The sequence below is a fragment of the Microcaecilia unicolor genome, chromosome 2 (assembly GCF_901765095.1).
Source record: "Microcaecilia unicolor chromosome 2, aMicUni1.1, whole genome shotgun sequence".
Lineage (NCBI taxonomy): Eukaryota > Metazoa > Chordata > Amphibia > Gymnophiona > Siphonopidae > Microcaecilia > Microcaecilia unicolor.
This window is the reverse complement of record NC_044032.1, coordinates 574,581,783-574,595,187: the sequence shown is the minus strand read 5'-3', so window position 1 is coordinate 574,595,187 and position 13,405 is coordinate 574,581,783. Positions and strand designations below refer to the sequence as shown.

Below are 13,405 nucleotides of genomic sequence, written 5' to 3'. Positions count from 1 at the left end.
ACACCTTCTCCCTCCATTGACCCATACTAGGCAGAAGAGAAGATCTCCAAGAGGCCGCAATCAAACATTTCATTGCCGCTAATCCCCACCTGAACAACTTCTCTTGCCACCACTTCAATTTGGTTGGACAAAGCCCTAATAAGCAAACTTGAGGAGACAAAGGTTTACTTACTTGAAGCACTGCAGAAAGTACCCCACCCACTGATTCCCACACAGAAAATAACCCCTCACATTCCCACCAAACATGCAAAAACGAACCCCGTACCTCCAACAAATATCAGATACCAATGGAAACATTTTATGCAGCCTGTCCGGCGTATAATACCACCGGGTAATTATTTTATATGCGTTCTCCTGAACAAGCACACACACTGAGCTCGCTCACACCCCCCCCCCCCCCCAAATCCTTTCCCAATCCTCCTCAGTACAGGTCTTCCCCAAATCCCTTTCCCAAGCCTGCATAAACTTATGCTTAACCCATTTACATCCCCTCATATACTTATACAAGATCGATATGGGCCTGGGATGTTTCCTCACTAACAACCAAAGGTTCTCCAAGCACTCCCCTTTAATCGGATCTCCCTGTAGCCAACCCTGTTGTATAGCAAAGTGCCTTATTTGCATATAAGCAAAAAAATCCCCTTCAGGTAATCCAAACCTATCCCTAAGACATTCAAAAGAGGCCCATTTCCCCCCTGAAAACCATCCTGAAATCTAACCAATCCCCTTGAGCCCACCTAGTGAAGGTTCTATCCCATTGCCCCACTCTAAACAACCTCCCAATTCAGCGAAGCCAATGTAGAAACCCTGATCCCCCCCTCCCCACCGCTTTCTAGCCACCTGCCAAATTTTGAGCAAATTACTCAAAGGGATTGGCTACCCCTCCTCCCCCCTCCCTTCCTCCCTGTGAATCCCAGAGCAACATACCCAGGGGTTGCAACCCAGAAAGCTCCTGTTCAATTACTACCCCCGCCTTTCCCTGTGCTACATCCCAATCCAAAATTATCCTCAATTGTGCAGCCAGATAATACCATTCTACGTTCGGCTCTGCCCTGCCTCCCTGCTCTAGAGCACCCCACAAGACCTCTCGGCTTATACGGGGCCTTCTCCCTCCCCAAATGAAATTATAAATCATACCTTGAATTTTACTCAGTACCTTTCTATGGATAGGCACTGGCAGGGTCTGAAACAAGAACAGCCTCGGCAAGACATTCATTTTCACCACCGCAAGTTTTCGCCACCAAGACAACCAAAGCCCTCTCCACCTCATCAAATCACCCTTAATCTGCTGCACCACCGGTTCATAATTCACTTTAAACAAATCCTGAACCTCTCTGGGTATCCGAATCCCCAAATATCTAAATTTGTTATTCACCCAACGAATAGAAATATTTCTTGCAACCTAGTTCTCTCTACATCAGAAATATTAACCCCCATTAATTCACTCTTGTCCATATTAATTTTTAATCCCGCTACCCGTCCAAAATCACAGAAGATCTCCATCACTACCCCCAACGTATTCCCCGGATTCCTAAGATACAATAGCACATAGTCTGCAAATAATGCCACCTGATGCTCCAACCCCCCAACCTGCAAACCCTGCACCGCCCTATGTTCCCGAAGACAAATTGCCAAGGGCTCCATATACATCGCAAATAAGGGCGAGAGAGGACACCCCTGGCGAGTTCCCCTCTCAATCTCAAAGAATGAGGTAAATTTATTATTAACCCTTATACACGCCCTTGGTTTTGTGTAAAATGCTGATATCCACGCACTAAAATTTCCCCCCAACCCCATCCGTTGCAACACTTCCTCCAAATACATCCATTTCACCCTATCAAAAGCCTTCTCAGCATCTAATGCTAAAAAGGCCACTTGATCTGTCCTCTGATGGGCTAACCACAATAAATGGATAGTGTGTCGAATATTATCACCCATAGTCCTCCTAGACACAAACCCAGATTGATCATTGTGAACAAGATTCGGTAACACCCGTCTCAGTCTATTAGCCAACACTTTGGCCAAAACTTTTGCGTCCACATTGAGAGAAATGGGCCTATAAGCCCCACACAAAGTGGGGTCCTTCCCAGGTTTCCTCAAAACCGTAATGCCAGCTTCCACCATGGCCTGTGGCAAGTTTTCCCCTTTTAACACCCCATTCCCCACCTGAACTAAAAGATCCACCACTTCCCCCTGAAATAACTTATAAAATTTCCCCAAAAACCCATCCAATCCCGGAGCCTTCCCGTTCAAGTTCTTTATAACCCCTATAACTTCCACTCCCCTAATACCCTCACTCAATTGCCCCTGCTCTGCATCAGTGAGCCTAGGCAACTGAATTCTATCCAAAAAAATGCCCACTCAATCCTTGAAATCCCTCCCTCCTCCCTGTATAACTGCCTATAATAATGAAGAAAACAATCCTGAATTGCCGAATCCGTATAACACTCCCCCATCCCATTTTTCATCTTTTGTACATTCAATCTAATTCTCCTCCCCCTCAAATATCTTGCTAACTTTGCTCCTCCCTTATTAGCAAATTCAAAAAATCCTTGTCTCAGTTTTGCAATCGCAAACTCCACCTCCCTCATCTGCAACCCAGAGAGTTCCTGCCTAACCTTACATAGATCTCACCAAACCCCTGGATCCTGCGACCTTATGTCGATTCTCCAATTCCACTAAACGCCGCCGCAGATCCAAATCTAACCTGGCCCTCTCCCTCCGAGACCACCATTGAACAAAACCCCCCCTAATCACCGCCTTCATTGCATCCCAAGGAGTTCCATCCCTCACTTCTCCAATATCATTAAACTCCTTATATTCCGCAATAGCCTTCCTGACCGCTTCCACTACCTGCATATCCCCCAGCAATGATTCATTCAATCTCCAAAACCCCTTCTTTACTCCCATTAAGGAACCCTCCAAAGTAACCCAAGTTGCTGCATGATCCGATATCTGAATATGCTCTCTGCCTTACGCAGGGCTCCTCACAGATTACGATGCACCCATATACCATCAATACGAGTATACGCATTACTAGCATGCGAATAAAACGTATAATTACGTTGCGATGAATGCATCAGTCGCCAGCTATCAACCACCTCCAATCCACGAAAAAACTTCTTCCAACGCTCTCCTACTTCTACTACAGTAACCACCCCCCAAGGAGTGATCCAACCGCACATTGGGCGTAACATTGAAATCAGCTCCTACCACAACCGACCCCTGCACAAAATCTTGTAGTTCCAAGAGCTTTCGAAAAAAACCCGCCTGACCAAAATTGGGAGCATACACATTAACCAGCGTGATTCCCGTACCTTGCCATTCCCCTCGAACCGCCACACACCTCCCAGTCAAATCCTTAAAAACTGTTTAACCACCCACCCAAACCCCTCCCTCACTAAAATGGCCACCCCCCCCTACCCACCTTCCATCCCTCCCTTGATGGGCTGCCACTAATTCAAATGCCTTCCTATTTAGCATCGGGAGGTCTCGTGGTCGCAAATGAGCCTCTTGGAGAAATACAATATCCCACTTGAGTCTGCCCAATTCTTTAAAAACTATACTTCTCTTCCCCTGATTGTTCAGTCCATTAACATTCCAGGACCCTACTACCATGGACTCTGGCTCAACTCACCCCCCCTCCTCCCTTCTGCCTCCTCATACCCACCCCCCCCACCCTGACCCCCTCTTCCCTCCCATCCACCCACCCCCCCATTCCAACTGACTGACCCATCTCCATTTGAGCCTGCCATCTCGTGAGGAAACAATATCTCCCAAACGGCTCAAAACCCCTCTATCGAGTCATCCTTAACCCCCCCCTCCCCCAAACACACACGCACCCCCAATCAACCTTCACAATCATCCAAAGGCTACCCCACCCCCCTCCCAATCTCCACACGTCACAAACCTTAACTCACCTCCCCTCCCCCCCCCCAAACAAACCAATGCATATACATGAACTTCAAACAGCGCCAATTCTAAAAGCTCCCCAATTGGCTACACCCCCATGTCCATTCTTAATCACCTCATGAAACATTGTCCCTTCAGGTAGCATTCTGGTCGTTTGCGTCCATCAGCCCCCACTGTGCGCCACTGAGAAGCCGATCTCAACTCCTTTCCTTGGGAAGTGGGCTCTCCCATCAGTGGCAGATCTTTACATCCCATCTCCTTCAGAGCCACCCATGCCTCAGATACTGATTTCACTTTCCTTGATTTTCCATCCGACATCCATACTGCAAATGGAAACATCCAGCGATAGCGCAGCCCCCTGCCTTGCATAAATCTCGTGACCTCCTGGAAGGCCCGCCGCTTCTGTAATGTTGCCCATGCCAAATCCTGAAATACGCTGACTTTACAGTTCTGCCATTCCCATGTTTGCTGCTGTCGTGCTTTGACCAATATGCGCTCCTTAGTTGGGAAATCAGCAAAGCAGACAATAATATCTCACAGCACCCTCTCTCATAGGGCCCAGACTCCTATGAGCCCGCTGAATCTGCCACGTGGTGGACTCGTTCTCATCACCAGGCCCCATCACAAAATTACAAAAGTCCTCCACCACCTTAGCACAGTCTCAGGAATACCTTTAAAGCGAAGGTTATTCCTCCTAGACCGGTTCTCAAGCTCTTCCAGCTAATCTTTTACCTCCTGCAGGGCCTCTGCATGCATGGTACAAGTTCCTTTCACTGTAGACAACTCCTCCTGGACCGCCTCTACCGATTCCTCCACAGCCGCTACTCGCGTTCCCAGCTCAGTTTTAATATCACGCAAGGACTTTCACATCGCTCCTGACGCCTGCCATGTCTTCCCGAAGCTCTTTAAGCCACTGCACCAGCTCGTGCTTTGTCACCTCTTCTTCCAGCGCACGTTCTTGCCCGCCCGCGCTCTCCTCTTCTGATTGCACCGCCGCCATGTTCCCGCTCTCCTCCGCCTTGTCCACACTTCCAGCTCCCATTTTCTCCTGCCTGCGTGCCGAAAAGCGGAACTTATCAACTTTCTGGGCGGCATCAGCTCTCTTTCAAGGTATTTTCACAACACAGAGGCTAGAAACGGCGAATCGCTTACTTTATAGTCCTTAATGGAGTTATTCATTCAAGCTGCCATTTGTTCGGATGACGTCACTTCCTCCTGTAACCTTGTACTTATCTAATACTGGTTCACTTAATCCCTTACTACCACACTTTCTCAGCCTATTGTTCCCCAACTTACCTAACGGAGCAAAAACACCCCCAGTATTCAGACCACCAGTCCCTGGGACAATTTTTGAGATCTGTCCAACTCAATTGTTAACCTTTCACTATGTAAGTGTACCTTAACCTCTACCAATGACCTTGACTTTCCAACTTTGATAACAGAATTTATAGTGACTCTAGGTGTACCAAAGGGGGTGCCAGATGAATTCAAGGCCCACAACCAAATTGCTGCAGGTTTTGAATTCTCTGTTTTGGTCCACTATTAACAAGAAGGTTGATTGGATTAACTACATTATAATCAACAGCGCTTCATTAATTACACTCGAGATGCAGTTAAAGGTATTGCTGCTCAATTAGATGCCACATGAACTTGCTGAAAATTCTGGACTGGGTGTATGGACAATTGAAAAAAAAAAAAAACTTTCATAGTATCTAGTTTAATCACAATCAATCATTATTGCTTTATAACCCTGTATCAGAAGTTTAGTGCAACAATTAATTGAAACTGTTTTTAAGTAAGAAAGAACCTATAGGACATAAATATGTACTGTATGAAACACTACACATTAGAACAGAAGAAAGTGTTTAAGAAATGTTACTATAATCACTATAATTACTATAATCACATTTTTGTCACACTTATAGCCCAATACCTGTAAAAAGGTTTGGACATTGTGACTCACACCTACAATCTCCCTACCTAAATTGACGGGAACCTATTAGGGGCTATCCCTTAAGCGGAAAAATGAGAGATCTATTAGTGCTCATGAGGTCATATGGTAATGACAGGTAAGATAGGACAGCCTGCAACCTAAGACAGCATGTGGTCTGGGCACTAAGAAACTTGAGGGAGCCTGATACCAGGGTTCAAGATAAGTGAAGCCCTTATTTACTAAGGCCTTCAAGGGGGGACATGTATATTATGGGTGCAGTTATGAACTATGAAATTATGAACCATGGTTAAGACCTGTAAGAGCTAAGGCTTAATAGAACATATAGGCTGATAGGCCTAAGTATTTGAGTGTCTTAGTTGACCTCTTTGCTGAATCAGAGCTCATGGTCTGCTGGCACCCGAGTAAAATAAACTTAGTTGTGCACCCTAGAGCAGAGTCAAAAGGGGCAAAGGCCATAAATTGTGAGGCCCAGGAATGATCTGATAAGACATTATGTGCAAACTGGCCTGGGAAAGGTGCAATTATGAACAGAAGAATGTGCGATTTAGTGACGTGGATAGATGGTGTGAACAGAAAACAGAATAATCTCTCAGGAAAAATAAGTGCTGAAGTAACGTGAAACACAAGTGTGTAAAAGTAGCCAACTCAGTTCTGTACTTTGGAGTGATAGATACAGAGAGCATGGGTATGCAGCAGTTCTATCCTCCCATGAGAAACTAGCATTTGTATTTGATCTTGCTAAGAAATTAAAGAATTGTCTCATATGCTGGCCCTCCTAGTCTTCTCTCTAAATGGCAGGTGGTTGGTGAGTACTAATTTGACAGGTGATACCAGCAGCCTTACTTTCCTAAAAACAATGTTGTTCCTTGTTACCTCTAAATATTCACACTGAATACACTCAAGGATTTGTGCCAAAAAATGAACAGTGCACCAAAATAAAAAACCCAAATAGAATATTTGCAATATTCTGGAAACAAGTATTTAGCACAGATTTGTAAGCCCTCCAGAGACCAGAAAATACCTGTATCTTAATATAACTCGCTGTTACAATTGAAAGACCTGAACTAAATCAAAATCCACTACTAGGCATACTGAGGTAATATAAAACCATCACTCAGGAAGTATAAAAATTCTACCATGCCGTTAGCTTCCAGGCGTAAAAAAAAAAAAAAAACCGAACTAGACCACACTGTATACTGCAGTGGGTGGAAGATGATCAATATACCTATTGGGAAAACTAAAACTGGATTGATACAGATCAGTCCCACACAGACACTTGATACTAACAGAATATTAGGTCTTTTTCACACAAACTACATCCTCCAATATAAAAGTAACCACAAACTAAAAATAGAATTAGACAAAAATTAAACAACCCTGAGCAGCCATACTCTCTATACAGTGCAAAACCAAATAGAAATGGACATGTCCCTTTCTACTGTGCAAAATAAAGAGATGTAGGTAACTGACTATTCCAATCAGACAGAAAATAAGGCGATGCCTTGTTGAACCAACATTACATTTGACTAGTTTATGGAGGCCAAAAGCTTCTTTTGAGTCAGGACAAGCATACTACTACAGCAGTATCCTGAAGGCTTTGACAAGCTAATCACAAAATGTATTTAGTAAAAAAAAAAAAAAACAAAAAAAAAAAAACCAGCCATATTTAAAAAAGTAAACATGGTGATTACTTAATCCTAATTTTATAAAAAATAAAATTGTACTTTTGCTGTCTGGCCATTTAATTTTCTAATTGTATTGGTCCTGGCTGCTGATTAGCTTTCCTGTCTTAACTCTTTCAAAGAGGCTTGTCCATATGTCCTTTCACCTCCACAACTAACCAACGCCAATAACTAATTGGTTCATTTTGGATTTCTTCCTCTACTTATCCATTCAGATTTTAATTTCTCTCTTTACTGTGTGTCTACCTACAGCTTTTCATCTCTCCCTCACTCTGGCCCTCCCATTTTATTCCCCAGGTTCTATCTTTCCTCTCCCACCAACATCACCTCTCATCTCTACCTGCCATCAAGCATCCCCTCCAGTATCTCCTCTTTCCCTACCCCCACCATTCAGCAACTCATCCCCATGTCATCTAGCATTCCGCCCCCCCCCCCCCCAGGATGCAGCAATGCCCTTCTCAGTCGCCTCTGCTCAATACACTATTCAGCATTGCCCCTGCCCATCTCTTCCTCATCCAGCACTGCCACTATATTCCCTACCTCTGTCTCATTCTGTACAGCTCATAGCTGAGTAAGTTCTACATGGACAGTCTGGCACATGGTATCCTCAGGAAACATGATACAGCTTATGATTAACTAGTTTCTACAACAGGAGAGGACTGCATAATAAGTTATTCATATGGAGACAGGGACTCTTACCTCAAATTCCTTCAGACTGAAAAGTTTCACCCCACAGTTCTTTGCCTGCTCCACAAGATCAGGGTCAAAGGGATCCATGATAACTATGGTATTAAGTGATTTGATGTTTCCCTTTTCCACACTTGTTAGCAAGATTTTGACCTTCTCCAATGCATCGCAAAAAATCAGTTGCAATTCAACTAATAGCAAGGGAAAGGAAGCAGGTTACATAGATGCCATTAACCCAGTAAAAGTGTGCAGTACATTTCTAGTTTTATTTAGGATACCTGTGATGTTTGTCAAGTTGCCCAGAAAAGATTCTCTTTTGCAACACTATTCCTGTTTTGTGCCCATTTCAGTTTATATAGTATAATTCTGTAAAATGAAAGTTCTGCTCTGGAAACTACATTAGACTAGATTCAAGTACAATTGGTCTCATACCCTACTCCTTTCCCAATCCCCATCTGCTGGCATTTGCCATAAGTATTCAGTTTCAATTATACCAGCAGGTAAGAACACAACAGGTCCGACAGGAGATATACCTGTAGCAGGTGTTCTCCAAGGATAGTACGCTGATAAACAATGGGAGCACTGACTGGTGAGTAACATAGAAGCTTCTAGCAGTGTCCCACCACACATACACTGGTGCCTTGCTGCCTGACAGGAGCATGGGTCCTCCAATCAGATGAAAGAGCAAAAAATCAAAATAGCACACAACTAAATTCAACTCCTAGGGGAGGAGGGAGGGTATGAATAATCAGCCTCCTGTCCTTGGAGAACATCTGCTACAGATAAGTATCTGCTCTCTCCAAGGACAAGCAGGCCTTCATATTTCACACCTAGGAATACCTAGCTACCAGGCTCACTGAAAACAAAAGCTAGAAGAACAGAGTCTCAAAACATCAAGACCAAGACGTCAACCAACTTTAAACTATATACATACTCTGCGTAGGTGCAGCCTAGAGCAGAATAAAACGGGGCCTAGGAAGGTGAAATTGGATTCTAGACACCGAACAAATTCTGCAGAACTGCCTGTCAGAACCAAAGACCATGTTGCAGCCTTGCAAATCTCTATGGAGGCTGATCTCAAGTGGGCTATCAACACAGCCATTGCTCCGACTCGGCCTTAAGAATCAGCCCAGCCAGGGCATAAGCAAAAGAGATGCAATCTGCTGTCCAATTTGAAAATGTTTGCCAATGGCCATCCCCATACTGTTGGAAGTCCAAAAGAAACAAAAAGCTGGGTAGACTGTATGGGTTTGAGTCTACTTCAGATAGAAGGCTAAGGCTCACTTGCAGTATAGGGTATGCAGTACACTTCTGCCAACTTTTCCTGAAACACATGCCCATCCTGGCAAACAATTGACTGGTTAAGATGGTAGGTAAGAACTTCAGGTGCAAGCTGAGAACTACTCGTGTTGACGTTTAGTGTACAGTAGACGAGCTACCAAGGCCTAGAGCTGGTGTCCCACCAGAAACAACTTTCCAGGTCAAATACTTGACCTGACAGGAATTTAGGGGCTCAAAAGGAGCATCCATCAGCTGGGTGAGGACAATGTTGAGATCCCATGACATAGGAGGGTTGGTAGGGGGCTTTGTCAAAGCCCTCAGGAAGTGCACCAAAGGTGTATAGAAAGGGACTTTTGACAGTGATAAGCACCAACTGTATTGAGGTGGACTCTTACAAAGTTGGTTTTCAAACCAGACTCAGAGAGGTGTACAAGATACTCAAGCAGTTTGTGTAGGGCAAGTAAAAGAACTAGGGCCTTGCCCTCATACCAGACAGCAAACCTCAAAACTTAGTGGAATCTTTCTTGGAAGCCATCAAGATATGGGCAACAGCCTCAGGCAAGCCCAGGGATTCAAGTTCTACACTCAACATCTAAGCTATGAGAGCTGGGATGCAGAAGGGAACCCTCATTCTGCACGGTGAGGGTCAGAAAGTCCTATCTACATGAGATCTTTAACCCAGGTTGGTTGCATCTGTTAACACCTGACACGTGGAATTTGGGATTGGGGGTCCCAGGTTCAAATTGGGCCTAACTACCCACCAGAGAAGTGCTGAAGACTCTGGGGGCATGCAGAGGACATCCATTACGTTCCCTGTCACCTGAGACCACTGGGAACCTAAAGGTCCAATGGACTGTTCCCAAGTGGAGACATGCCATGAGAAAAGACCTGCACTGTGGAGGCCAAGCAGCCCAATCAATCTCAAAATTTGCTCAAGCTGAGACATGCTGGCTGCTGCGGACCTGTGAGGTTAAGTGTTACTAAGGTATCAGCTCTCACCTGGGGAAGAGGTCTGAGCTTGCACTGTCAAGCAGGCCTCCTATGTATTCCAACTGGTGACCTAGATGGAGATGTGACTTGGGGTGTCAACTACCTCAGCTGCTCCAGCACCTGAATAGTTAGGTACATGGACTGTTGCCCCTTCCTGAGATGCCCTTGACCAGTCTGCTCAGGTAAGGAAACACACTCCCAGCCTGCGTAGATACACTGACTACCAGACAGTGAAAACTCTGGGGCAGATGTCAGGCTAAACAGAAGAATGCAATACTGGAAGTGGCGTTTCCCCACCTGAAATCTGGAAGCCAATAGTTTTCCTGCATCAGAGGGAGAAGGGTGCTCAAGGAATTTTGACCAGAAATTTGTTCAGGCCCTTGTCTAGCATGGGCCAGAATCTCCTCCCCCCCCCCCCCCCTATTTTCTTTGGTACAAGTATCTGGAATAGAAATCTCTTCCCTTCCTCCCCTGGTGGTATGAGTTCAACTGCTTGGGCCTATGATTTCCTCTACAAGTGCTTTCTTGTGCTGAGAGCTAATGAAATATGCTATTGGTGGGCAATTTTGTGGCCCAACACCAATTCAGTGTGTACCCAAGAGACTATTTGAAGAACCCACATGTTTGAGGTTACAGGGGGTAATCTATGTTGATAAAACATGAGCCTCCCTCCAACTGGTATGCTGTCTGGGATGGTTACTTTGAGTGGCTGTACTCTGCAGGAGACGGTCAAAAACCTGTGTTCTGCTTTGACTGGGAAGCTGGCTGGAAATTCTGAAGACAGGGATGCGGGAACCTACGCCTTGAAAGTAATAGGGTCAATGCCTATGCCTGCTTGAAAATCTTGATGCAAATGGAGGATGCCGAGACAGCATGGATGGTGTTTCTTAATGAGGTCAGCAATCTTCTCCACTTTCTCTCAAAACAAGCTGTCCCTTTGGCACAGCACTTCACTAATTTCTTGAACTGCTGGTTTGAAGTCAGACACAGCCAAGAGTGTCTATCTCCACTCATGTCAGTCTGGACACATCAAAAGTATTGTAAGCACCACTGGCCAGATAATGCCTACAACTCCAAATGCTGGGCCAGCTGGTGAAGCTTAACAGTCTGCTCTGGAGAGAGAGAAAATCCAATAGAGTATTGTTTACCAGAGACTACAAGTAAAGGCTCATATATAGAGCTGGTAGGACAGGATGTAGGCAAGCAAGCATCAAGGTCTGAAAAGGTCTTCCTCAAAAATGAATCCAAAGTCCTGGCCTCTCATCCTGGGGGCAGAGGCAGGAGACCAAACTCTTGGTCCATTTGAGAGCAGATTTGAAAATCATGGAGTGGTGCAGCAGTTGTGCCCTCTTGAATCTGGGAGCCTTCTGGATACTGTATTGCATCCTGCTCTGTGGGCCATCTTCCAGCGTGTTCTGCCTGTGCCGTTTGCCACCCAGTTTTGCTGCGGGACAGGGGTCATCACCTATGCTGCCAGTTACCAGCTGCTGGGCATTTGCAGCTGCTTTGCATTGGGAAGTCAACATGGAGTATACTGCACATTGTGGGGGTATTGCTTCCTTCAAGGCCGCCAATTCCAATCATTGGTTACCACCTGCATTCGTGGCCTTGTTCGACAGGATCCGCTTTCCGGTCAGCTGTTTTGACGAAGATCATGAGAGAGGGATCAGTCGCCACTACCTGTCTTGGGGGTCGGCGGCTCAGCTACTACAACCTGTCACAGCGAGTCAAGACCTTTTCACCCTTTGGAGCTCAGTTCAGGCTCTAACTTACTATCTTAAGTGCTTTAACAGCATTTGAGTGGACCATTTTGGACTCCTTATTTCTATTCTTTTATTTCTCTCTTCACTGATGACTTATCTAAATATTGTATTACCACTGGATTGACGTTTGCCTTTTCAGTCTATTGTAAGCCACTTTGAGCCTGCATCCTGTGGGAAAAGGTGGGGTATAAATGTGATAAATATCCACCTTATGTGTGACCTGAGGGGAGCTCCCCAGTTCAACAGTGCATCGGAAATGTAGCGACTCCTTCCTCAGGAGGATCCTAGGCTCCTTCTCCAAACTTAAAAATGAGATGGCTGCTGTTCTCTCAAAAAAAAAAAAAAAAAAAAAGTGAAAGCAAAATATCCACCTGATGTGCTCCGAGAGGGATCCAATGATATTCCATACAACTCCTCTGAGAAGTAATTGCGGATCCTTATCTGAATCTCAAGAGTGGTCCCAGACTCCTCTGTATATTCAGTCTTCTGCACTGACCTCAGCCTATTGAAGTGAGATCTGAGCCCCAAGATACAGCCCTACTCAGACTAGGGAAGGCTTCTTCACTGATGGTCGAGCAGTACTGCATACACAGATACAGGTAGACACCCTGTGGGGCACCAGTGAAGATCTGGCTACTGGCACCAATGGAGTCTGAGGGCAGTGCAATTGTCTTCGATGCCTGAACAGGAGGCCCCTGCAGTAACTGTGCCAGCTCCTCACAGCATGCCCCAGAAAAGCTCATTGAAGGTGGGCAAGGAGGGGGAAGAGGCAGCTTGAGAAGGTGTCTGTGCTGAACTGGCAATGGGGACTGGGCTGCTCGGCAATTTGTGCACTGGCACTGCTGCTTCTTGGGTATTGGGAAATCCAATGTGCCAGTGCTCCTGGCACTGTGCATCTTGGGCTTCACCGGATGCTGAACCTGTGCACACCATATATCAGGTCTCATGCCAAGACAGGTGGAAACCTCCTCAATGCTAGTGTGCTCCCTCAGTGGATGTTGGAAGTCTGAGCAGCCATGGAGGTTTATGCTGCCAATGCCAAAGTTGATGCAACCATTGAGGAGCCAAATAGTTGCTCTTTTGAGCCAGTCACACCCACTGAGTTCTCACCTGCATTTGTGAACAGAGGTCATGAT

At 45.5% G+C, this 13,405-nt stretch overlaps 1 protein-coding gene across 2 annotated transcripts in view; it reads right to left on the bottom strand.

Moving 5' to 3' along the window:
- The window catches only part of LOC115461577 (long-chain-fatty-acid--CoA ligase 1-like), a 183,849-nt gene that overhangs the window by 110,416 nt on the left and 60,028 nt on the right, over nt 1–13,405 (bottom strand). For both annotated transcript variants that reach the window (XM_030191500.1, XM_030191499.1), the window contains exon 7: nt 8,248–8,426. In XM_030191500.1, the coding sequence (XP_030047360.1) occupies nt 8,248–8,426 (179 nt within the window). The remainder of the gene's footprint in view (nt 1–8,247; nt 8,427–13,405) is intronic.